At 42.3% G+C, this 27,995-nt stretch overlaps 1 protein-coding gene across 1 annotated transcript in view; it reads right to left on the bottom strand.

Annotated features, from left to right (window-relative positions):
• Positions 1 to 26,942, bottom strand: part of ELAPOR2 (endosome-lysosome associated apoptosis and autophagy regulator family member 2) — a 183,991-nt gene extending 157,049 nt beyond the window's left edge. Inside the window, exon 1 of the mRNA XM_060108141.1 lies at positions 26,589 to 26,942. Within this exon, the coding sequence (XP_059964124.1) occupies positions 26,589 to 26,777 (189 nt within the window). The 5' untranslated portion in view covers positions 26,778 to 26,942. The remainder of the gene's footprint in view (positions 1 to 26,588) is intronic.
• Positions 26,943 to 27,995: the final 1,053 nt, after the last annotated feature.

A 27,995-nucleotide genomic window follows, 5' to 3' on the forward strand; every position in this document is an offset into this window, starting at 1 on the left:
AAGGAACAAAATTCAATCTGTCTTTGATGAATGAGGATATGAGTACCTCAAAAGTCAATGCAAGTTATAAGACTCTGGACACAGAGAAACTATGGAGAAAAGACTAAGTGAATTTGTTCTGATTGGAACACATGCCATGGAAATGGGTTCCCTGAATAAATCCCAGATGTGCCCTTGTTTTCCAGTGATCTATGTCTGTCTCTAAAGTATAACACAGAAGATCCTAGGCAGATGGTTCAAGAAGCTCTCAGTTAATGGCAGTTTTTTCTAAGTCATTGGAGAAAGTTTATATATAGCAAAATAAATACTGAGACAAGAAGCATTTGTGAACAATATGTAAGTTTTAAGCCACATTCATACAAGAGAATATAGGATTTTTGCTCATTATCAAAACCATATACCAATCACTTAAGGAAGACCTGGAAAAACATCTGAGCAAGGCAGAAACCAAAAAAAGCAGAGAATGATAGACTTCACTACATAAAGACGTCTAAGTCCCCTGTGACCAAAATACCACAGACAAAGTGAGAAGACAAATAGCAAACTAGGGAAAAACATTTATAACAGATTGTAACATATCAAGACTTACATCTTCATTATATACTTTTTAAATTCTAGTTATTACGAAAAAGACAAATTCTCTTAAGGCCATGAAGCAGGCATTCAAAAAAGGACAAAAACAGTAAATATGGTAAAATGTTTTATATGAATAGAAATAAAAATATAATATAAATAGTTATCGTTCTTGTTAAAATGACAATGATTATGAATTTTTTAAACGAGTAAAAGAAGAGGAAACAGACACTGGAATATTGCTGGTAGGAATGTAAATCAGCCTAACATTTCTGGATGGAAATTTGGCAATGTGCGTCAAAAGCCTTAAAAATATTTACTCTGACAAAACAGTTCTATTCCTAGGATTTTAACCTTAGAAAAGTAACGAAGCACTATTTGACAAAAATAAAGAGATATTCATCATAGCATTACTTAAAATAGGGATCAAAAGCTAAGCTTTTATCACAATAGAGATTGGCAAAAAAATTCTGTTTATTAAAAATCATGATGTACCAGAATACTTATAGACATCAGAAAATATTCTGGAATGTTAGATGGTAAATATTGCCATAAAACAGAATATATAATATGATTCCCAATTTTTCTCTTTCAAGAAAGTTATTTTTTTACACAGTTGTGTTTTTATATACATATGCATATACGTATGCATTAAAAAAATACTGAAAGGACTTATGCCAAAATGTAAACTGGGATTATTTGCATTTCTGTATTTTCTGAATTTTCTATAATAAATAAACCACTGTTGACAGAAGAAACTACTTTTTAATAAAAATAAACAATTCGGGCTTGCCTGGTGGCACAGTGGTTGAGAGTCCGCCTGCCGATGCAGGGGACACGGGTTCGTGACCCGGTCCAGGAAGATCCCACATGCCGCGGAGCGGCTGGGCCCGTGAGCCATGGCCGCTGAGCCTGCGCGTCCGGAGCCTGTGCTCCGCAACGGGAGAGGCCACAACAGTGAGAGGCCCGCGTACCGCAAAAAAATAAATAAAATAAACAATTCATAGCAGCACTATTTACAATCCCCAAAGTGTGGAAACAACTCAGGTGTCCATCAGTGGATGAACAGATAAACAAATTGTGAGACATACATAAAATAGAATATCAGTCATCTGTAAAAAGGAATGAAGTACTGATACATGCTACAATGTGGATGAACCTCCAAAACATTATGCTAAGTCAAAGAAACTAAACATAAAAGGTCACGTATATGATTCCATTTACATGAAATATCCAGAATAAATAAATTCATAGACACATAACGCAGATTGGTGGTTGCCAGAGCTTCAGGGAAGGGGAAAATGGGGAGAAACTGACTAATGGGCACAGGGTGTTACTGTGGAATGACAGAAATATTTTGGAACTAGACAGAGGTTGGTTGCACAACATCGTGAATATACTAAAAACGTCACTGACTGTTCACTTTAAAACAGTTAATTTTATGTTATGTAAATGTCACCTCAATATTTATTTTTAAAATTTAAAAAATATTAAAGGAAAAAAGTTAAACAGCTAATCATCATATTCCTCTTTAAAGTTTACCAGACTGTTTCAATCACTTGATACTCTAAGAGACCATTTCCTCAACCAGTGAATTCCAGGTATGCTAGTTTGTCTGTCTGTCCATTGGTCTCTCACTCACTCACTATTTTTATTACACAAATATTAATAGCTAACATAAATATGGTACTTACTATGAATTGTTCTAAAAGAGGTCACATACGTTAAGTATACCAAATCATCACAGCAACTCTATGAGGTAGGTATTATCATTATTATTGTTATTTACTGTTATCTCTCAGATGACAAAGAGAAGCAAAGAAAACTAAAATGACTTGCTCAAGTAACAGCTAGTAAGTGACAGGATTGGGATTTAAACCCAACCAGACTGGCTGCAGAGTCCTATGCTCTCAACTGGTATGTTCTACCTCCTCTCAAAGAATCCATGGGTCTTGGTAGAAAAATTAGAAACTGAGGTAAGTGTGTAAAGTTGGGGGGAAACTAGCCATAATCTTCCCACGCAGGAATAATCACTGTAAATCTGTTGCACATTTTTCCAAATCAATACACACATCTAAATAGCTACACCAAAGTCTGTATAACATACTTTTTAATCTGCTTAATATATTGTAAACCTTTTCTATGTAAATGTATTAATTACACTGCTATGTCATCACATTTAATGGTCCCACGGTATCCCACTTAATAGAAGAAACAATCTATTAAACCAGCCACCTATTAAATGTTTGGATCATTTATGAATAATGCTGAGTTGAACAACCTTATCCACACATCATCGTTCAGTTAACCGATTTACTTAAGGTAATTATAGAAGTAGATATAAAATACTTGGTGAGAATATGTTTTAAGGTTCTACACAAACATTACCCAATTGTTTACAGAAAGTATTTAATAGTTCATACTCTCATTTGTAGATTATCAGAGTAACTTCTCTTGTCACACTTCTTTTTCAGAATTTTCCCAGCTGATTTCAAAGATATATTCTATCTTACAAACCTGAAGATCATTTTATTCCCTACTCTACCTCTCCAACAGACATACACTTTCAGTGGTGGGAAACTATATTTGGATCTTGGAGGATTCTTTTAAAAGTACAGCTCAATTTGTGGAGCATAGACATCTTTACAATGTTGAGCCTTTTTGTCTAAAAGTATGGTATAACTCTATTCAGGGGTAATTCTTATAAAACATGCCTGTGTGGCATGATCATTTTCAATAAGAAAACAAGGTCTCAGCAGTTGAAGTAAGGTCATAGGTCAGTGAATAAACTAAGGAGAATTAAAATAAAAAGCAAATTTCACCCAAGCCTGCCTCACATCACTAACCTGTGACTCCTTTCCTGCAAAAAAATCCTAGGCTAACTGTCTTGGATTTAATTTATCACTGAGATTGAGTCCTCCTTGTTCTAGATCATCTTATAACCCAAGGCAGAATTACAGAAGGCAGAGACCTTCCAAGTCCCCGAAATCCTGTCTTAAGGAATGTTAAGTATCTCATGCTCAATGTCTAAAAAAAACTGACTTAGATGACTCAATGAAAATTACAGAACCAGTCATCTGCTGGTAAAAAATGCCAACACATGTCTGGGTCAGGGTCAAACAAAAGTAGCACAAGCTGGATTCACTAAGCCTTCTTGCTGACTACTTATAAAAACAATGCCTATTTTCTAAAAACTACCAAGTTACACCTCTCTGCCCAGTATGACCATACTGGACATGAAGAATTCCACATTCAGCCAAAAGTATCCAACAAGAAGCAAAGATATACTCCGTTTCCCTAAAATATAAAACTAGACAAAAGAAATTCATAAAATGTTGAGTTTGGAAACGCCTTTACAGATTATCTAAATCAATCTTCCTTTTCCAAATGAGATCAAGTTCAAGAGAAAGCAAGCAGCCCAAGGTCACACAGCAAACTAGCAGCAAGAGAAGTCCCATAACTGGGTCTCTTGACTCCCTTGGTCAATGACTATCCCACCACACTTTGGTGCACGCAGATCCAGTTGAACAATACCTCTCTATTAACTGATTTCCAAAAAATAATTGCAATAAATGGAAGGCCTTTCTTCTGAATAATTAAAATTAGACTGTATGCTTTTTAAGTTGTAAATTAAGGCTGATTCTGTAAACAATACTTAAGAAACACTAAGCCTTTACCATTAAATAATTTTAATAAAATAAAAACATTTCCTTTCAAACAAAACCAAATTTGAGCATAATTCTTCAAAACTCCTCAAAATTCATAAAATATGCATGCTAGACATATGACACATTTTTCAAGGAGCCAATTAATTCACTGAAAAAATTATCAATTGGAAATTGTCAAATAGTGCAGGAATAAAGGTGTACATTTCTGGCAGGCCAGCCTCGGAAAGAGAAAATGCAGCAGCTGGTACAAAGGAAAACCTTAAACAAACATATTCTCCTGTTATATTTGCTTAAATAAACCAATCTACCAAAACATGAAATCAAGACCTACGCATATATCTGCTTCCATATGCTCTCTGTATTACATCAGTACAGTCACTGAGAAAGCGCTGAGAAAAACATGTCTTTCTACAGTCACTGAACATGAGAAAGTAAAGGGAGAAGCTGGAAGGGTTGTGATTTTGTGAGTGCAGAAGAACATCGAATTCAGATTTCACTGAGCTGTGGTCATCGATGAAGTTAACTGTGGAGCCAGAACAAGAATCCATCCTAACAAATCATCTGCTATAATATGGTTAGTATTTGGACTACTGCCAGGTTTAATTTGTGGAAAACCCGCTGAGGAGAGGCCTGCTGCTATTTTATTTTAGAGAAGAACTAGCTTTCTTATTCAGAGGTGTTTTTTTTTTAATGTTTAAAGTTAAACAATATGAAAAAAGTTGTAATTATTTAAAACAAATATACAATGTTAAAAAAAATCAAGGCTGTATCCAAGAGATTCACTCAGTGGTTATCTTAGGGCACTGTCAAAAGTTAGGTCTCCGGGCTTCCCTGGTGGCGCAGTGGCTGGGGGTCCGCCTGACGATTCAGGGGACGCGGGTTCGTGCCCCGGTGCGGGAGGATCCCACATGCCGCGGAGCGGCTGGGCCAGTGAGCCGTGGCCGCTGAGCCTGCGCGTCTGGAGCCTGTGCTCCGCAATGGGAGGGGCCGCAGCAGTGAGAGGCCCACGTACCACAAAACACAAACAAACAAACAAACAAACAAAGTTAGGTTTCCAAGCCAAACAGTAACTCGAAAAATATTTAAATAAGTACCCTATTTAACGCTAATTTCTGCCACAGATTTTTCTTCATTTTAAAGCATTTTTCTCTGCCTTAATACTATAAGGAAGTAATAAGCCCACAAAAAATATTTGCTATTCCTCAATTAAATTTACACTTCTCCCTTGCTGCACTAAGAATTTAGAGCTAATGGGTCCATGTACTAATAACTGCAATCATTATCAGTTATGAGCTGTATTTTAACAGCTTCCAAATGAAATCCACTATAGTCACAAACTGTTTTATAAGGCTATCTTAATGGCATATATTCCAACTAAAGCCTGATGCTAGAAGAGAAGCAACTCTTTAGAGAGAACAGGATAGCCAGAAATTTGCTGGAAACATTTCATTAGATCATACACCTAGATACACAAATAGAGACAATTTATATGATGCTTTTTCTTAGTGCAACACAAAACTTCTTAAAATAAACAACTTAATTTCTCTGTATAAGGGTGATACATCTTGGGGTCAGATGTTGGCCTTTATTTAGGGTTAGGCTGTTCTGCCATCTTGATAACACCAGGGAGATAATACACAGAGTTAAGGTAGAACAGTGAGTCCTAACCCACAGTACCTCAGAATATGAGCTTATTTGGAGATAGAATCTCTACAGAAATAATCAAATTAAAATGAGGTCATTAGGGTGGGCCCAAATCCAATATGACAGATGTCCTAACAAGAAGGAGAAATTTGAGCACAGAGAGAGGCAAAGAGAGAAGACAGATGTGAAGAGACATATGGAGAAGACGACCATCTACAAGCCATGGAAAGAGGCCTGGAATAGATCCTTCCCAAGAAGGAACCAATCGTGCCAACATCTTGATTTAGGACTCCCAGCCTCCAAAACTGTGAGACAATCAATATCTGTTCTTTAAGCCAGCCAGTTTGTGGTACTTTGCTATGGCAGCCCTAGAAAAGTAATACCAAAAGATATCCCCAAGCTAGAGAGGAGGGACAGTCATGTGACATTAAAAAGTGTCTCAAGGGCTTCCCTGGTGGCCCGGAGCCTGTGCTCCGCGACGGGAGAGGCCACAACAGTGAGAGGCCCGCGTACCGCAAAAAAAAAAAAAAAAAAGTGTCTCAAGTTCAAGAGGATAGAAAAACAAAGGTGTGCTTCATCTTCAATCTTAAAAACTAAAAAATAAAACCAGAGTCAGTAATCATAGAACAAAGTCTTGCTACTGGAAAGAACCTTAAGTATAGTCCATTCAGCATTACTGTTGGCAAGTAACCGTCTGCACAGCCCCCTTCAGCTCCTGCCACTTTGCTCTTCTCCCCTTAACAGCAAAGCTCCCCGAAAGAACGGCCTCTTCCCACCGCGTCTGCCTCCTTTCTTCTCTCTCTCCTGAACCGCCTCCCTGTCGAGCTGGTTGACTGACTGACTGTCTCTACCACTCAACCAAAACCGCTCTTTCAAGATCACTGACGACCTCCACTTCGCAAAATCCAAGCATCAATTCGCAACATTCCTCTCACTAGAGACAACAACCGTGTTTGATTCAGTCCATCCCTCTCCCCTCTTTCAGCACTTTCTTCATTTGGCCCCTGGGACACCATTCTCCCCCATCAGCTCTCTGAACTCTCCGGATGTGTCCCAGCACTTGGTCATTGACCTCTTCTTTCTCTACCTAAAGTCCTTCCTAGGAGATCTTAGGAAAGCCTATCACCTCTTTCAAATACATAAAAATATATTTTGTACACAAAATATACACCGAATCCAATCGCTTCCCATGACTCCACCCCACCACCCTAATCTAAGCTGCGATAATGCCTTGTGAGACTGTTGTGATAATCTAACTGATCTGTTCTCACCCAGGTCTCCAGCATCTATTCTCCACATAGCAGCCAAGTTGATCTTTTTACACAAAAAGCATATCACTTCTTGTAATACTCGTGGAGGGTTTTGAGCACAGAATAAAAAGCAAAGTCTTTAACAGGCCCTAGAAGATGCCATGTCATCTGCCACACCCCATCCAGATGTGTCCTCTGCGTCTGCATCTCCTGTCTTATCTCCCTCACTCATTCCACTCTAGCCACACGGGGTCACTCTCCTCTGAATATGGCAGGAGTACACACATCTCGCAGCCTTTGCCCTTGCTACTCCACGTGCCTGGAAGCCCTTTCCGCAGATGTCCACATGGCTTGATCCCTCTCTCCATCCAGGTGCCACTCAAATGCCACAGCACCAAAATCCCTTTCCTGACCTCTTAGATACCTCCTCTGTCCCCTCACTTCCCTTATTTTTCTTCTTAGATTTATCGCCACCCATCATATATTTGTGTGATGTCTATTTTCTACCATGTTATAAACTCCATAAGAGCAGAAACTGTTTTTTTGTTCACTGATGAAGTTAAACAAAAGAGGAGCTGGATAAATATTTGTTCAAAGAGCAAACGAACATCACATGGCCAGCCAAAGAGTAGGTATTAAATAAATGGCACTTGGAAAAATAACCATTAGACAAGTGATTCTTAACCACAGCTGTACACTGCAATCTGTTTCCTGGACCCTGGTCTCAGAGATTCCTAAATTAGAAACAAATTATCAGCCTGTGATTCTAATGTGCAGCCAGGTTGAGAACCACTATATTAGATCATAAGTTTCTTGAAAGGTTTTTTTTCATCTTTGGTACCTCTGGCACAGTGGTTGGCAAAGTGATTAATAATGTTGATTAAATGAATGAATCCATAAGAAATAGTCATTTATAGTGTTTGCTTGTTTACTTCTATGAAGATCTAACTAGTTTACAAAGTCCTTTCCAATGCTACACATCTTTAAAGGTTACAATTCCTGGGCTTCCCTGGTGGTGCACTGGTTGGGAATCAGCCTGCCGATGCAGGGGACGCGGGTTCGTGCCCCGGTCCGGGAAGATCCCACATGCCGCGGAGCGGCTGGGCCCGTGAGCCATGGCCGCTGAGCCTGCACGTCCGGAGCCTATGCTCTGCAACGGGAGAGGCCACAACAATGAGAGGCCCGCGTACCGCCAAAAAAAAAAAAAAAAAGAAAAGAAAGAAAAAGGTTACAATTCTTTTTTAATCTGAAGAAAGATGTTCCTCACTATAACCTCTACTCACTAGCCCCAGGTCTGCTGTTTGAAATACACTTGAAGTCCATTCTCTGAAGGTAGCTGGTAACATATTTTAAAACAATCATAACAAGCCCTTTCATTGGGCTTCTTCTTTAGTCAGGACAAATGAAAGCAAATGTAGGCAGGGTTATGCTCCAGATTCATTCTGCTGGGCAGTGTGTATCTCAGCCACAAATAAGGACATTTAACCCAGGTTTTGAAAGATAATTAAAGGTTAGCTGTCCTGGAAAGAGGAAATGGCTTTTCAGACATGGCCATGAGCAAAGGAACCAAGGATGGCAGTGCATGATAATCTCTGGAAACTGAGATTTGTGGTTAGATCGCAGAATAAGAAAGAGGCTGAAACAGGAAGGGAGTAAAAGGCAGAAAGAGAAAGTTAGAAAGGTTGCCTAAGGCCACATGACAAACAGCCTTGTATACCATATTAAAATAACTTATTTTATGACTAACTGGATCCACCTGGAGTTTAGAGATGAGAAGAGGACCAATGAAATCAAGTCAACCACTATCAACCAATCAAAAATGAAAGCAAGGGCCTCCCTGGTGGCACAGTGGTTGAGAGTCCGCCTGCCGATGCAGGGGACACGGGTTCGTGCCCCGATCCCGGAGGATCCCACATGCCGCGGAGCGGCTGGGCCCGCGAGCCATGGCCGCGGAGCCTGTGTGTCCGGAGCCTGTGCTCCGCAACGGGAGAGGCCACAGCAGTGAGAGGCCCGCGTACAGCAAAAAAAAAAAAAAAAAAAAAAAAAAAAAAAAAAAAAAATGAAAGCAAGAAGAAAAACTCGTTTCCAGTAGAGAGGAAGATGATGAATTTGGTTTGGGATGTATTTAATTTGAAGTAGTCCAGGATATCCTACTAGAAGCATCTTTGAAGGAGCTGTCAAATGCTTTTGGAACTTGATGGAGAAACAAGCACTGGAGGTTGCATTTAAGACTCATTTAAACAAAGGTTGTAGGTAAGACAACAGTTGAATGAAAAATACTAACAATGGTTCTCCATAGTGGGATTGCAGGTGATTTTTCAACTTTCTTGCTTGTTCAACCTACTCAAATTGTTTATAAGTATGTATTGTTTCTATTTAAAGAAAAAATAAGAATGAATAGAGTAAAATATGGATAAGATCATTCAGGGAGGACATGTACACATGCAAAGAGAAGAAGATAAAAAGCAAAAACCTGGGAAAACCAGCATTTAGAAAGAAGTAACAGAAGAGTAGCTAGCTAAAGGAATAAGGATATAAGACTGAGTGATACAAGATTTCAGTATCTCAGAAAACAAGAGAGGAGCAGCCTGAAAACAGATCCAAATGCTGCAGAGAAATAGAGTAGGATGAGGATTAAAGAAACCACTGGTAATTAGGAGATGATTACATAACAAGAAATGTAGGGAAACGACTGAGACAAAAGCCAGACTACAGTGAGCTGAAGAGAGAGTAGGAAATTACAGAAATAGAGGTAAAGAGTCTGGTTTTGAAGGGAAGGTCAGAAACAAGTCATAACTGGAAAAAAAGGTCAGGTGAAGGACTAGCCTACCTTTATCTGTGTCCACCTTGGAGACTGCAGAACTCACTACTACGAAGTCAAGTGAGTCACATTCATTCTCTCTGTGCTACCAAAGTCATCATCTACTGCTACAGAAGAAATAACCCTAAATGGAACAGGTCAGCCTGTGTCACAATCATAGTTCATATCAGTACCTTCTGCCTTTCTGGAGGAAAAAAAAAAAGAACCAGAATTTGCAGAGCCACTATTATTCAAAAGAGTTCTTACCTTATTCTAAATGCAAACATGTTAGTCAACCAAACTCCCATCACCTCTTACAAAAAAAGAAAAAAGAAAAGATACAACTAAACCTAGCTATCTTGCTGTATTTATGCTTAGAGAAATATAATTTCAAGGCTTGCTGTCAAGTCTGTTGACCTGATCAGAAGCTCGGCGGGTGTCCCTTCTCGAATGAATGAATGAATGAATGAATAAATAAATAAAATCTAACTAATAATGAGTATATTTAGTTGTCCTTCCAAATGAATACAAAGACTGTTCTCATTATCCACAGAGTCTGCAAACCAGTCATCACCATAAATGAAAAAAAAAAAGTCCTCCTTTTAGACTCTGAATGAGCAGCGGGAGGTCCACCTTTCTCACCTGCACTCTGAGAGACATGTGTTCATTAACTGATAATGAAATGATCCACAGGCAGACAGGCAGGCACGTGGAAGCAGTTCCAACAACAAGTTTACCTAACTGACTGACTAAATGATTAGCTCTTGCAAAAAATCAAGATTTGTCTGAAATATCACTAAACACTGAGTAAAACAGAAAACTCAATTAACTCCCAGAATATCTCAGAAGGCCGAAAGTCCCCTAGTGCTTACGCTTACATTTTAGGCTGCTGCTGTTGCACTTTATAAACAACCTATTTGGAGTACTCACTAATGAGTTCTTGATATTCATAGATTACATTATCATACTGGAGCTTCAGAATATCAAGTCCTGTGATTACAACTGTCATGTTAAAAATAGATGGGCGTGTGTGGTAGAGCCATACGATGGAATGTTACTCAGCAATAAAAAGGAACAAGCTATTGATACAGACCACAGTGTGAATCTCAAAATCATTATGCTAAGTGAAAAAAGCCAGGCCAAAAAAAACAAAACAAAAACAGTGCATGGTTATATGATTCCCTTTATAGAAAATTCTAGAAAATGTGAGAGGATCTGTAGTGACAGAAAGCATATCAGTGGCTGCCTGGGGGCAGGGTAGAGGAAGGGCTGCATTACAAAAGGGAGGCAAGAAGCCTTTGGGGGTACTGGAAATGGCTATCTTGATTATAGTGATGGTTTCATGAACGTATACATATGTCAAAACTGACCAAATGGTAAAAAATTCCAAAAAAATTCAAAAATTCAAAAAAAGAAAAGGAAAGGAAAACATTAAAACAGTTGTGGTAAAATGACAGAACTACAGTCCATCCATTTTTATTCTCAATTGTCTTTGGTATATACTGTTCTTACAACAGAGTTTGACCTTTTATTTTTGAAGTTTTACAGGTCTCCGGTTTAAGACGTCATCTGACTAACACCCCTCGCCCTCAGTTTCATCTCCAGGACCATACAGATAAAGATAGAGGCTGAACATGCCCTAGGTCCAGTGCCTGTCATGTGCTGCTTACTGTGGAAAGACTACAGGCAGCTCTGTTACTTCAGAATTCTAAAAACATTCTCCTAATCAAGAATCTAGTATAGACAGAACGAGATCCCCTCAGTTGATCAGCACAGCATGGGAAGAAGACGTGCCTGACAGCAGAAGTTGGTCTAGGGACGCTGCACAGACACCTCATCCCAGAGGCAAGAGGACTAATGGCCACGCACACAGCTGTGTGGGGGTTAAACACAGTGGAACAGGGAGCTCCCCTGGTGAAGACATGTGCAACACTAACATCTGCCCTGGAGGAGATGGTGGATTCTGAAACACAGGAAAAAGGGATTAATACCTTGAAAAAAAGGAAGAGTCTGAAAATGATTGACTAAAGGAGAAAAAAATTATAAATAGCTGCTTGGTGCACTTTAATAAGATTCAGTACATAGCCTCTTGGAAGCAGCTGTAGAGAGCTGTAAGTATAGACCAGTTCTATGTAGGCAGAGTGGAAGGCAGTGGGGTTCTGTGGGGTTCAATGAGGTCTCTGGAGACAAATACATCCCAGTCTCGTGGCTCACTAGCTGTGTCATCTTTTTCAAGTTATTAATTGCCTTTCACCTTCAGTTTCCTCATCTCTAAAAGCAGACGCATGGATTGCTGTGAGGATTACTGGGTTTTCTTTGTTTTTTTTGTTTTTTTAATTAGTCTTGCATGATGATTCTTTTCTATTTTTAATTTATTTATTTTATTTATTTATTTTTGGCTGTGTTGGGTCTTTGTTGCTGCACGCGGGCTTTCTCTAGTTGTGGCGAGGAGGGGCTACTCTTTGTTGCTTTGTGCGGGCTTCTCACTGCAGGGGCTTCTCTTTCTGCAAAGCACTGGCTCTAGGCATGCGGGCTTCAGTAGTTGTGGCATGCGGGCTCAGTAGTTGTGGTGCACAAGCTCTAGAGAGCAGGCTCAGTAGTTGTGGTGCCCGGGCTCAGTTGCTCCACAGCATGTACCATCTTCCCGCACCAGGGCTCGAACATGCGTCCCCTGCATTGGCAGGCAGATTCTTAACCACTGCGCCACCAGGGAAGTCCAGGATTACTGTTAATATAAAGTGTTTTACACATTTAATTGCTCAATAAATGGCACTTGTTATCAAGAAAATCGAAGATAATTAACTGACAAAATACTAGAATTAACAAGGCTGCTTTGTAAGAGACTAGGTATGCAGTTAATTTTCAAAACACAATGGCTTTTCAACACAGGGAAAAATCAAAAGGTAAAATGGTAGAGGAAACTGCCACAGAAAACAGTAACAAAAAAATAGTTCGGGCTTCCCTGGTGGTGCAGTGGTTGAGAGTCCGCCTGCTGATGCAAGGGACGCGGGTTCGTTCGTGTCCCGGTCTGGGAAGATCCCGCGTGCCGCCGAGCGGCTGGGCCCGTGAGCCATGGCCGCTGAGCCTGCGCTCCGCAATGGGAGAGGCCACAACAGTGAGAGGCCCGCGTACCGCAAAAAAAAAAAAAAAAAATTAGGTATACAAAGACTGTGCTGATGAAAAACACAGAATGCTTCAAACACTGAAGCAAATTCTACCTTCAAATATGAAAATAATACTGTAAAGATGACATTTTTTCCCAAATAAATGAAGAGATTTAACAGAATCCAAGAGAAAATTCCACGGAGAATTTTTTTTTAATTTTTCAAAATTATTCTAAAGTTGAACTGGAAGACTAAATGGATTGAGAACAGCTGAGAAATCCTGGAAAGAAAAGCTAAAGTATTGTATAAAATCATATTATAAAACTCTGTAAGCAATCTTGGTAAAAAAAAAATCAATAGATATAAAGTAGCCCAAAAGATATCAAATAAATGTGTGTTTATATAATATGCCATATGTTATACATAAAATAGGTTATAAAGAATATATATGTGTGTGTATATATGTGTGTGTGCGTATATATACACACACACACACACACACACATACGATAGATGGTATAGAAAACAAATCAGTGGAGAAAGGATGGATTATGGATTGCTTGAATACTATTTGTGAAAACTGGCTATTCAGAAAGTAAAGTCCAAGGTCTACCTGACAACAAGCACTGAATAAAATTCTACATGAATTAAAATGTGGGAATAAGTTCACAGCATATTGTTAAATGCAAAAAAAAAAAGATTATCAAACTGTATGTACAGAATAGTCCCATTTTGTCAACATACATGATAATTCATAATGAAATATATGCTGAGATGTCTGATAGAGTCAGTAGAGCCAGATGGTTAAGAGTATGGACACTGTGGGGGTTAGCCGGGGCTCACAGTAATTTAACCATGCAGGAAGTATTAGGACTGAACTCATCAGAGTCTGGAGGATTGGGTAAGTGAGTTAATACATGAAATGCCTTTAAACTGTACCTGTCTATTGCTCTTTTTATATGTTATTCCTATTACAAACACTAAGATATTAAGAGTGGTGTGCTTATTCGATGGAATTAAGGGTGGTTTTATTACTTCACTTTTCTAAATGCACATACGGGCTGGTGGCACAGTGCTTAAGAATCTGCCTGCCAATGCAGGGGACACAGGTTCAAGCTCTGGTCCGGGAAGATCCCACATGCTGCGGAGCAACTAAGCCCCTGCGCCACAATTACTGAGCCTGTGCGCTAGAGCCGGCGAGCCACAACTACTGAAGCCCGCGTGCCTAGAGCCCATGCTCCGCAACAAGAGAAGCCATCACAATGAGAAGCCCGCGCACCTCAACGAAGAGAAGCCCCCGCTCTCCGGAACTAGGGAAAGCCCGCAAACGGCAACGAAGACCCAACGCAGCCAAATATAAATAGATTAAATAAATAAATTTATTTTTAAAAATAAATAAGTAAAATGCACATATACTGCTTTTCATTTTAAAAAGGTCAAACGTGAAAAGTGAAACCATAAAAAAAAATGTTAGAAGAAGTGATGTTAGCATTTATCTGCTCTTTAGCTAGCAAAGCACTTGCTAGGGTACCAAGCTCAGATCTACTTAAGCATCTACTGATTATCTTGGCTCAAGTTATCTTCTAGTATGCTTTATTGATATGCCCAAGAATTATCATAGAGCAGTCTGTGCTAAATTTACATTTCAAATGGCCAATTCCTCCCGTTCTCAATCTTAGAATGTTAAACATCAAAGGGCATTGCTTTATGTTTACAATGTAGCAATCTTAGAATACAGTGCTAAGGATGACATTAAGAAAGAATGTGTCCTAAGATTAACTCACCAAGGAGAAAGATTTATCTTCTCACCTGTTACAGTAGGAATGTGTATACATTCATTGAGCTGCCCCTTAAATCTACCACAGTAATATAGGCACAGTGCAGTAAACCAGAACTCAGGACAGCAGTGGCCCAGGACAGCAGTCTGTCCCAACAAAACAGGAACCATGCAACTTTCAGAGTTCAAAGCAGCAGCACATGGCTCTACAGATATAAAACATCTTTTTAGATGAACTAAATACTGCTTTCTTCTATCTATTACCCGCTAACCCTAATCTTGTCCCCTAAATGAGCATTATAGCAATGCCCCTTAAGCATGACTGCACTTACTGTTATTTGAAGTTCACTATTACGGTCCCCTTAAGTCTTCTTCAAGCTAGACAGCCTCAGTTCCTTTGATCAGTCCTCAAGTATTTGGAGATACTCTCCAAATAGTTCATCTTCCTAATTCACACCTTAAACCAACATCTCCCTATTCCAATGTCCCTCTTCAAATACTGCACCTAAGTTGTATTACTGACCTGTTAAGTGTCCACTTTCTATGAGCCAAGCACTCTGCTCATATTAATAGAAACTAGGAACCCTCCCACCAGCCCATCATTGCTGTTAGTAGCTACATGACATCTGTGGCTTCAAAATTACTTTTAGGCAAGAATTCCTCACTTTATGCTTGAACATCTAAATTTCAGAACCAAAAAGGACAGTCTACATTTTGAACAATTATGTTTACCCATTATTCTAGCCTTTTGCAATCATTTGAATCCCAGTTCTGCTTTCCAACTCATTAGGCATCTTTCCCAGCTTTGACTTGACAAAATTTGGTTAAGACTTCTCAAAACCAAACTACTGATTCAATAGTAAAAGCAGAACAGTAACAGGACGGAGACTAGATACTAAGACCAAAGGTATTACATTGGAAAACTTCCTTCAGCTTAGCATCAAGTCCTTAAATTAATAACCTTGGGGTACATTTGTTCAAATATCCAAGACTCTGCCTAGTTATACCATCATTCAGCACATACTTCTGCATCTCGTCCACAAGGATATGATATTTCTAATGCCTAACCGAACATCAAGAATCACGTGTCTGTATCATACTGCAGATTTACTGGTCACCTATCCTTTCGACCCTCAGCCAGTTTCTGTGCTATCCTTCTCTCCTGGTCATGCCTTTTCAGTCTCATTCTCAGTCACTTCTTGCTCTGCTTGCCTCTTAAATGCTGGTGTTTCCCTGAGGCCTCTCCTCAACACCTGGTGCTCACAGTCTAGGTGACGCCATCAACACCACTGGCTTCAACTACCTCTTATGTGCCCCTGGCTCCCAAGTCACCTCTTGGCTACACTTCCGAACATCCACCTGTCTCTGGGAGAGCACTTTAAACTCAGAATACCAATAATGAACTCATCCTCTTTCTTCCAGCAGCCTCATTCACCTCCTAAATTTTCAGTCTCAATGAAAGGCAGAGCGTCTACCAAGTGGCCCAAGGCAAAAACCCTAGAAGTCGGGTAGACTGAAATTTATCACTCAGCTGTCCAATCCATCACCTAACCCACGCCCCATTCAGTCATTTGCTTAGCTCTGACACTTCTTTCTTCCCCGTGAGAGGCAACATCCCCTAACTGATCTTCCTGTCTTCAGTATTACTCCCCTTTTATATCCCTCCACTCGGCAAACAGAATAATCTGTCTAATCTGATGTCAGTGGTTCCCCAAAGCTTTTCCCACAAAACCCTCAGTCTCTACCTTCCTCATAATCTAGTCATCTCTTGCCATTGTCACCCAAGTGCCTTCACTCTAGCCCGTGAAATGGTCATATGATTTAATTCCTCTGTGCAGTCATACAATTGGTTTTCTTTGACTGAGATAGGCTGGCCTCTGTGCATCCTGTAAAGCACTTCTGGAAATCTTTCCAAACTCAGATCAAACAGCACGTTCTCTGAGACCAGGGTTCCTTAGTGGGATGCAGTCCCTCCTCTCTGTGCTTCTATAAAACTCTGTCAGGGCTTCCCTGGTGGCGCAGTGGTTGAGAGTCCGCCTGCCAATGCAGGGGACACAGGTTCGTGCCCCGGTCCGGGAAGATCCCACATACCGCGGAGCAGCTGGGCCCGTGAGTCATGGGCGCTGAGCCTGAGCGTCCGGAGCCTGTGCTCCGCAATGGGAGAGGCTGCAACAGTGAGAGGCCCGCGTATCGCAAAAAAAAAAAAAAAAAAAAAAAGAACCCTCTGTCCATAACTCCACCACAGCACTTAACCCATCTCTACTATAATCACAGACTTCTGTATTACTAGTTTACCTATGAGAGAAATACATGACCTGAACTCATTAAATGCCACAGGAACAAATTAACATATGAATGGCCACTGAAAAAGAAGTAACAGAATGAAGTAGGGCTGTCTTGAAATTTCAAAAGCACACTCTTAGAACGAAGACTCAACCAAAGCCCAAAAATTCTTGATCACTTTGCAGTTGCTTCAGGATTTTTCTTAGCCAATCACATGAAAGACTTCATATATTATATATATTATATGTAAGTGAAAACATCTAAACAGAAATTCCACAGAAAGTGAAATACAAAAAGCTAAGCCACATAAAAAATACTGACCCTCAGCAGTGATTAAAGAAATGTAAATTACACCAGTGAGATAGCATTTTCCACCATCAAATTAATGTTAATAAATAACAGTTTTTCACAGACATAGAAAACAAACTTATGGTTACCAAATGGGAAAGGGGGGAAGGATAAATTAGGAGTTTGGGATTAACATATACATACTACTATATAAAAAATAGATAACCAACGAGGACCCACTGTATAGCACAAGGAACTACACTCAATATTTTGTAATAATCTATAAGGGAAGAGAATCTGAGAAAAAATATTTTTTCATATACAAAAATAAATAAAATACATATATATATATATATATATATATATATATATATATACAAAAAAGATACAGGGCTTCCCTGGTGGCTCAGTGATGGAGAGTCCGCCTGCTGATGCAGGGGACACGGGTTCGTGCCTCGGTCCGGGAAGATCCCACATGCCGTGGAGCGGCTGGGCCCGTGAGCCACGGCTGCTGAGCCTGCGCGTCCAGAGCCTGTGCTCCTCAACGGGAGAGGCCACAGCAGTGAGAGGCCCGCATACCGCAAAAAAAAAAAAAAAAAAAAAAAAGATACATACATACATAACAAAATTGTAAATCAACTATATACATCAATTAAAAAATAAGTAAATAAATAAATTTTTTAAATAAATAAATAACACTTTTCACTGTTGGCTAGGGTATAGCTCATATTTTTCAACCTAAGATTTCTGCTTCAATTTTATCTTCAATAATCAGAAATTCAGACAACATTCTGTGTTGTTGCTTATGATGACCTTTTTATACTACAAAGAATTAAAAACAATCTAACTGCCCAAAATTAAATTTAATCATTCATTCAGCACAGTGCCAGGCACTGTTTGAGGTGGTAGGGATACAGTAGCTTATTTTAAAAAAAGAAACAGGAAGGGAGGAAGGGAAGAAGGGAGGGGGGAAGGAAGGAAGGAAGGGAGGGAGGGAGGGAGGGAGGGAGGAAGGAAGGAAGGAAGGAAAGGAGGGAGGGAGGGAAGAAGGGAGGGGGGAAGGGAGGGAGGGAGGAAGGAAGGAAGGAAAGGAGGGAGGGAGGGAGGGAGGGAGGGACTGCCTTGTCTTTATGGATCTTTGCTGAGAGTGGGCTCATAAAAACAAACTATCAATAACTAATTTAAATGTGTATTATGATGGATGCTGAAAAGTACTACGGAGAAAAACAAAAGCATGAAATGGGGATAGACAGGAAGAGGCTGCAATTTCAAGTAGGTGGCCATCTTATAAAACGATGACAACTGAGTAGAAACCTTCAGGACATGAGGGAGAAAGGCAAGCAGATAGCTGAGAAGAGAGCTGCAGGCAGAGGAAAGAAGCAGGGCAGAAACCCTGAGAAAGAGCTTCCGTAACACGTTCTGGAAAGAGCAAGGAGACCGGGGAGGCTGCAGCAGAGGGAAGAACGGGGGGAGTAGTAAGATGACATGAGAGGCTTAAAGGAGGCCGGATCACGTTGGGCCTGCAAGCCAGCATCAGAGCTTCGGTTCTGAACGAGGCCTTAGAAGAGCTCTGAGCAAAAGATAACAGCTTTTGACTTATGTTTAATGTGACCTCTTGACTGCTCTGCTGAGCTCTAACTGGAGATCAAGATGGAAAGTTATAGCCAAAATCCAGGCAAGATACTATGGTGCTGTGGCCCAGTAGGTACAGGCCAAGGGGTGAGAAGTTCTGACTCTGGCTATTTTGAAGGCAGAGACAAGAGAGTTTGCTACTAGACTGGATATAAGACATGGGAGAAAAAGAAGCCAGGGAGAGTCCAGAGTTTGAGACCTGAGTTACTGAAGGGAGGACTTGGCATTCAAGGAAATGGGGAAGACCACACTGGCATTGGCTTGGGGCAGTGGAAGGAGCTTGGTTTTGGACGTGACAGGTTTGAGGTACTTATCCAGGCAGAGTCGTCGAGGCTGTGCTTGTCAGGAAGCCACGGGATGGTCCACGCAGGAGATGTAAATTTGAGAGTGGTCCATATGCAGATGGTATTTAAAACCAAGAGACTGGATGACATCACCAAAAGTGTGAGGAGTCGGGGTGACAGAAAAGATAGGACGGTTAAGGATTGAGGCGGGGAATCCTCCATGTAAAGAAGTCAGGGAGACGAGGTGGAACAGGCAAAGACAGAAGGATCACAGCAGAGCAAGAGAAAAACCAGGAGAGCATGGTGTGCTTGAAGCCAAGTAAACGTTGCAGCAGTGACGAACAGTCAGCTGGGTCCGGTGTCCTAATAAGGCAGGGAAAGGTGAAGAATGACAGCTGGACTTAGCAAAGAGGAGGTCATTGTTGACCTAAAAGAGCATTTTCAGTGAAAGGCTGAAGTGAATGGCTCATAAGTAAACAATGGCAGATACTCAAATGATGCTATATTTTGCAATATATCGCGTATTAAAATATTTTATAAATATTACCAAAATACTTATAAAGAAACATTAATGTCATTAATGTCATTGGGAAATGCTTACAATAAGAGGAAAAGATACAACTTCTCCATAAAATATGCACTCACTCATGCAGGGGACACGGGTTCGTGCCCCGGTCCGGGAAGATCCCACATGCCGCAGAGCAGCTGGGTCCGTGAGCCATGGCCGCTGGGCCTGCGCTCCGCAACAGGAGAGGCCACAACAGTGAGAGGCCCGCGTATCGCAAAAAAAAAAAAAAAAAAAAAAAAAAAAAGAGAGAGGTTGTCAATTAGGATTAAATGCCTTATAAAAATCAATTCCTTTCTATAGCTGAAAAAAGTGGAAGCCACTCACTCTATGATATTTTCAAGGCAGTGATTCGTGCTCCCAGAGAAGAGGACCTGCACCTTACTCATTTTTAAAACCCCCAAAATGCCTTAAACAAAAAGACAGTTAATCACTGCTTGCTGAATAGGATGAAATTCCTACCCTAATGAGTCTATTATGTGTTGGGTGGGGTGAGAGGCAGGTGTTCAGAGCCTCTGGTAAAGCATATGGCACCTTTGAGTGACTTAGAAAATGGCACCCCCTCTGGGCATATGACTCCGAAAAAGGTCCTCCTTCCTCTGGATGGATGCAGACCTGTGCCAAGACAGCTGGCTGGCCACCCTGAGCACTGGCTGGATTCCAGCTCTTACGTGACCCCACAGGTGGGTACCACTCACCCAGCTATACAGGGCAGGCCTGCATGTGCAAAGCCTTTGTAGGACAGTGTATGGCTGCCCAAGAGCAAACAATGGGCTGGGACTGGGATCCAGGGAAGAGAAGAGAACATCTGTCTGTAGTACTCCAGAAAAGGTTAGAGGAAGTTAGAGGAACTGACCTAGGCCAAAAGGCTTCCTCTGGATGAGGTGTTCTAAAACCACCACACACAACATCCTACTCAGCCTTTGGGTCTTAGTTTAAACATCTTTTCCTTGGGAATCCCTCCCGCCCCAACCAGACTAAAAAGGCTATACACGCCGACCATACACAGTTCCCATCACAGAACTTATGACAGATGGAATTACCTGATAGGTGGTGTTGTTTTGAGTCTGCCCACATCAGATTATACAGCTCAGTATGGGGAAGGACCATACATTTTATTCAACATTTTACTGCTAGCACCTGGAGTACATAATAAATATGTGTTTAATGTTGAAATATTACATTTAACTTCAATTAAGAAAGGCAAAAAGGGATAAGGATTAGCCACGGTTTCTTCAGGGGGAAAGAAAAGGCCACCCAAATTTAACTGGTGTTTTCTGACAAGCCAGAATTATTCTAAGATTCAAGGCACTGCTGAGGAATACACTCTAATAGGAATATGTGCCACTCTATACTATGCTCTGCTATTTCCATCCCTTGCGCTAAAATATGACACTTCACAGATCTGTCAACTCTTGGTTTTACATTGTAAATATTGATGGTGTGAATACTTGCTCACATTTGCCTAAAACATGAGAAATGGTTCTGAGCGTAAGAACTTGAAATGGAAAATTCACCTTCACAAGCATAACAGGCAAGATTAATTATGTTAACGGCTTGAAAACAGAGGCCAAGTCCTAACTTCTGCAGCAACAGTGTGGCTTTAGAATCTCTAACCCCTTAACCCACAGCCCATGACCTTCAGAGGCTTCCTGCAGAAAGGCTAAAGGTTATTTCTCAGCTATGCCCAGCAAAGTCTAAAACAGAAGATATGACCATTTACAAGTCTACTGACTTCTGTGGACACGGAAGACCCGAATTCTTACCAAATCTCGGAAGGCTATAATGATAAAATCTGCTCTATCACTACTGCCTCGGCCCCCAGTTAATACGTCCACAGGAACCACTGGCGCGTTAAGCACCAGGGAGCTAACTGTCAAACTCAATCTTCTCTTTTCAGGTCTCATCTCATTCGAATTTCTTTGGACCACTGAGACCACAACCAACTCCTTTCTTCATCAAAGGCGTTTCTCCCTTTCCCCATGACTACACTGTTGCATTTCCCTGACACTTGCTATTCCTTACATGTCACCTCTGTGGGCTGCTTGGTTCCTGCCCCCTTTAATGTTGGTGAAACCCAAGTTCTAACTTTCGTCCTTTGTTCTCACTCCCTGGATGATCCCATCCAATCCAGCAGTGTCAACCTTGCCTTTCATTCAAGTGATTCCTGTATCTCCACACCGGCCCAGACCGTGGCCCTGAGCCAACTGGACCTGCTACCTAACTGCCTACTGAACTCTCTGGAGGTCAGCTCTCCAGAACCAAGCTCCTTATCTCATCTTCCTCACGCTCCTCCTCACAGAGGGTGCAGGTATCATCCTCATTCCTTTCCCTCACCCTCCACATCCACCCACTGTCAATTCTATCTTCTAACATCATCCCTCTTTTTCATTTTCACTGCTGGTCATCATCTGAGGTTCTGTCATCCTTTACCTGTACTCTTACAATTGCTCCCGGCAGGTCTCACCTCTTTCTATTTCTCAGCCCTCTCATGTGACCTCCATACTGTTGCTGAACTAAAGTATATTGCATCACTCCTGATTCTTTTTTTTGCGGTACGCGGGCCTCTCACTGTTGTGGCCTCTCCCGTTGCAGAGCACAGGCTCCGGATGCGCAGGCTCAGCGGCCATGGCTCACGGGCCCAGCCGCTCTGCGGCATGTGGGATCCTCCCGGACCGAGGCACGAACCCGTGTTCCCTGCATCGGCAGGCGGACTCTCAACCACTGTGCCACCAGGGAAGCCCACTCCTGATTCTTAAATCCTTCTATTGCTCCCTGTCACCTACCAAATGAAGACCAGCTTCTTAGCATGACAGGAGGTCCCCTATGATCAGGCTTCCACCTGCCTCTCAGCCTCGTATCTCATTAAGCTCCTCGTAGCACGCAGCACTCCAGTTATAACTAGTTACAGCATAACTGTTCTGTGCTTCTGCCATTTTCAACCTCTGCTCTACGTCAGAAATATCCTTCCCCAAACCAGCCCAACCTCACATCTGACCCTTGTTTGCTCAGCAAATTCCTACCCATCTTTCCAGGCTCACTCACTTCTTCTACAGGGCCGTTTCTGATCCTCCCCACTAGATTATGGCCCCCCTTTTCTCTCATAGCACCAAATCACTTCACTGCAAATGTTAGTTTACATATCTGGCTCATCCTTAGCCAATTAAATTTTATTTTTTAATTTGTAATTTCACATCAGCTGATATTTCACCTGGCACATTAGTTTAAGCTCAGTAACTGTGGAATGAAAACTGTTGGCAAAGAAAGTCATCATTGAATCAAGATTCAGAGAGACCAATAGAATCACAGACGTAGGACTGTAGAGAAGTGCACTAAGAATCAAGCTAGTCTGTGATTTAATTTTCCAGATTTAAATAATGCATACATAATCCACTTAGTTCTGTTCTTTTCATGCACTTTTCTCTCACACAGTCTATCTTCTAATACCTTACTCCAACTCTGATTCATCTGTTGGCTTTTATCTTTTTTTTTTCCTCTGGCAGCCCCATTAAGTCCTCTTCTTCAATGAGTCAAAAATTCCATTACATTCAGCTCTTGGATAAGCCTATCCTCTGAACCTCTGAAGTCTCATTGTAGACCCTTCCTGAAACATCAGGATCTAGGTCTGCTAATCTAGCAATCATCAAATCTGATATGTGTGTGTGTGTGATTTATTCTCCTTTAACTTATCTTCATCCATCTTATCCTCACAATAGAGACAGGCAGGTCCCTTTTTATTACTATCATTTTACAAGTGAAAAGTAGATACCCAGAAGCCCAGAGGATATTTATCCTTTATAAGTTCCCCCATAAACAGTTTGAAGAAAATTAATTCTGTACTTTCTGATATCCAGTCCTCATTTTTTTTTTTTTTTTTTGCTTAAACACCATTTATCAAAGTCACATCCTATTGTTGTCCTTCAACCGCTGGCACATTGACTGGACTTTTATTGCTGTCTCCCCTTCCTGTTTGTGCTTGTATGTCCACCCTGCTGACTGGAGCCCCAGCTGAGCATTCCAAAGTAATCATTTTTCTCCTCTTTTCAGCTCCATAATCCAATGACTTTGACAAAGGAAGCTGTATTGTATTTGAGTTTCACCCCAGAGTCCAATCCTCTAGCAAAGAATCTAAGTGAAACCTTACCCACATCCCAGCTGTCTTTTGGAAGGGCCTCTTTTCTGAACTCAGGCAATCATAACTAGATTCCTCCCGGGCCAATTTTCTCTGCTTCTGGTCCTTCCCCTTTTGCTGCTTTCCGCCAAAACCAGGCAAGGTAAATGAGCGTCCCTGTAACTTAGTTAAACGTGATTACTTTCATAAAAATACTGATACATGAGGACGAGACTAAAACTACTGGCAGCAATGAGGCTTAGAATTACCTGAGGATTTTCCCTTCAACATCCTCTCCTGTTATTAAGAGTTGGCTTTAGTTTCCAGCCTCAGAACCCTCACTTTTCATGGCTTTCACGGTCCTCCCCACCACGCGGTGCTGTCCCTTACGTGGGGCATTCATGTCCTTTTCTGTTACTAAAGAGGAGAAAGGGATACACCGGCAGGAGTGGGCACCAGAGAGATTTTAACTATGTCTTTGCTCACAGGAGTTTGGCCCACATTTCCATAGCTGCATCTCAGAGGAAGGACCCTCCCTACCGGTAAGCAGAAGCAGAGCCTTAGCCTCAACACCTGAAAAACACCTGCCCTTCTCACATCCCTCTTAAAAACAGAGAAAAACAACGATCAACTGCGTTAATTAGCTCAGTGGGTTAGACCGGGTGCCGAGAAGCAGATTCAGCCCCTTGGCCCCTCCTATGTCCAAAGGAACCTCTAACTCTCCATCATCTTCCAACTGTTTGTCAGTCATAAGGAAGAATATAACTGGATCTGTGCATCACCTTTCTAAAAATACAACTAGCCACACACAGGCTCCAGAGCATCCTCCCATATATTTTATTTATTTCCATAAATTCAAAATTGAAACCTCAAGGAACTGAGTCGCGTGCAATTTCTAAAGTCAGTACAATTAATTGAACACAGCCTTCCTGAACCTTCCGCCATCTCCCTGCCTCTGGTTTCAAGATTTGTCTCAGGTGGCAGACTCTTACTCCATTCTGCCTGGGTATACAGGGTAGAACATGTGCTCACCGAAAGGATCAGTCTAGCTACAGTGGCCAAGCAACACCCCCACTGGCCCTGACTTTCACCTGTTTCAAGTAGAGTCTCCAATACTAAGAATTAATTTTACAAGAATCTTAAGACTTTTCACTTCAGAAAAAAAAAAATAGGTTTTGCATATTGGGACTGGGGGCTGGAGGCAAGGTTTTAAGTTTGTCCTGTTACTATTCAGTCTGAAGATGCCCAAGAAGCAGCTTTCTGAGGAAGAATGGACTATTCCCAGGTGATAGGAGAATACAGATTAAACAACTAATTATACTAATAAACTCTGAAATTAAACACAGCTGTTCACTGAGTTCTTGCCCTGATTTCCCCAATTATAACACTATTGTGTGCTGGTACACATGCCTTTGATCTGATTCTCTTTCATTTCAGTCTGTCCTGGGACTGAGACCATGGGAGAGGAACGTGAAATCCATGGATGATGGACGATGTCTAGAACGCAGATATTCTATAATTCAAGGCCTGGGTAAAATTCAAAAGTGACACAAAGGAACAAGGTCTGGTCTTGTTTCCCAGAGGGGCTATTAGCTAACCCATTTTTGCTATGTTAAATTAAAATGACCCATCACCCTGATTCTTAGCAATCTCCCTAAAAACCGTAACCACTCCTCATATCCTCCCCAACATAATCACTCAAAGTAGGTCAGAAATGTTGCTTCCTTCCCCTCATTGATTTTCATTAAGAGGATGCACTTTCTGGAACACTAAAGGGAAAGATAAACATCCAATACAAGTACCAGTAATGCCCCTTGTAAATTTTTGGCATTGTTAAGTCCAGTTCCCCTAAAAGCAGGGGAAAAAATCACATCACCTATAATTTATCTTTCTTGGCTATATATCAACAATAATCTCAAACTTTAAAATACACAGTAGCAATGCTTCATCCCAGGTGATGAACATCTCCCGAAAGGAGCATATTCACTCTGTCTTTTCTAATTTCCTAGATCACCAACCCACCTCTTCCCTAAATACACACTTTTTTCTTCCTAATTCACATCCACGTTTTGCCAGAAGGACGCCAAAGTGACACCACACACTGGCTTAGCAAGTCCCCAGGGCCTTATCTGGAAGCTGAGAGCAGGGGAAGAGGAGGAAGGGGCTTGTACACACTGGGGAGTGGAGGGAGGGGGAGGGGAGCGGGACGCCCTCAGCGGCCGTATCTGGCTCTCTGGAAAAGCTGTGAAGTGAGGGGTCTCCAAATCCCCCTGGCGAAGCTTCCCCAGTCCCCTGCCCTTGCTGAAAGCTCTCCCTCCGCCCCAGGTCCTCAAGCCTGGCACTCCAAGACGGCGCCGCAAAGTCCTTCAGAGCCCTCAAAACACAGGAGCGCGAAACGCATCCCCCAAAAGCCAGCAAAGCCACACACCCTCTCTTGGCCAGCTTCCCGGCGCGGGCAACTTCATCCCTGGAAACAAACGAAAAGCACGGTCCTCCAAGGAAGAAAAGAGGCAGAGAGCAGTAAACGGGCACGACCCTCACCCCACATCTCCCGCGCCCTCCTCGCCCCTCCCCCTCAAACTCCAGGTAAAAGACCAGGTGCGGCTCACCTCCAGGCAAGGAGGAAGCGGGCGGCCGGAGGAGGAGGGCAGGTCCCCAGCCCACGCCGCTTGACAGCCGGCGAGCGCCCAACAGCAGATCCAGGCGGGGCTCCAGGGAGACGAGAGCCCGCAGCGGGGAGCCCCGGCCGGCCGCCCCCGGCTCCTCCCCCGCGTCGGCCCCGGGCGGAGAAGCAGCATCTCCGTCCCGCTGTGGTCGGCCCGCCGGCCGGCAAGAAGGCAGCCTCCCCGAGTGGGTTGCGCTCCGGCTCCCGGGCCGCGAGGGCTGCGCGGTCGGCTCGACACTCGCTCGCCCCCTGCCCGGCTGTCCGCTGTCAGCTCTGCTGCGCTCGCGGCCCGGGCGGCCGGCGCCCGTGCTCCCGTCACGCCGGAGGGAGGGACCGCGGGGCGCGGGCGCGGCGCGGGGGCGGGACGCGGGGCGGGGATGCGGGAGCCCTGAAGCAGGTGGCGCGGGCGGGGCTGCGGCCCTGCCCGGCGGCTCCTGCGGGGCTGAGCGGCCCCCGGGGGAGGTGCGGGGGGGGAGCCTCATGACGCGAGAGAGGCCGGGGTGCCCTCGTGGTGTCTCCCGTCCCCAGTCCCACCAGGAGGGGCGCTCCGGGGGAGGGGGGGAAGCCAGAGAAAAATCCAGGACATCAGGACATTGTTTTCCGGCGGCGGGTGTTTAAAATCTTCCTACTTCCCGCGTCACACACAAACACACACGGATGCGCCCCAGGAGCATCCCTTCGTAAGGATCCACGCTAGCTGACGTCAGGCCGAATTTTGGGGTGATTAGGATTTGCATGAAATGGCAGGGAAGAAAGGGGGAATGAAATTTAGATGCAGTTTGTGACTGCGTTTTCCCACCTATTTTATGAAAATAATTACAATACCTAACCCATAAGGTTATTATGAGGATTAAATAAGTTGATGCACGTAAAGCCCTTGAAGAATGCCTGTCAAGCAGTAGATGTGGTGCTTATTGAAAGTAGTAGTAACCGTAATTATTGCTACAGTTGGTGTTACTTCATGGGGATAACATGTAAACTTGGGCAAGTAAGTCCTCTTGTTTCTGCAGGAAGCAGGTTCTCAATCTGTACAATGACTGGGGTGGTCTTCATTTTTTCTTTCATTCAAAAATATACTGATCCGAGTGGTAGGCACCAAGTGGTAAGCAAGATGAACATTAAGCCTTCCTTAGTGTCAGGGATCTCAAGGGTCCCTTCGTCTAAATTCTGTGAATGGGTGAGTTATCCTGTTGTTCAAAAGGAGCACCCGAATTTCTGATAATTATGTACCTGGAGAAATCTACCTAGCAGATCCAGCATAAGTTGACTTGAATTTGTCTGCGGCATGGTCTCTAACGTCCTTTTTTTCTTTTAATTAATTAATTTATTTATTTTGGCTGCATTGGGTCTT

This window comes from Mesoplodon densirostris, chromosome 9 (genome assembly GCF_025265405.1).
Source record: "Mesoplodon densirostris isolate mMesDen1 chromosome 9, mMesDen1 primary haplotype, whole genome shotgun sequence".
In the NCBI taxonomy this organism is placed as follows: Eukaryota; Metazoa; Chordata; class Mammalia; order Artiodactyla; family Ziphiidae; genus Mesoplodon; species Mesoplodon densirostris.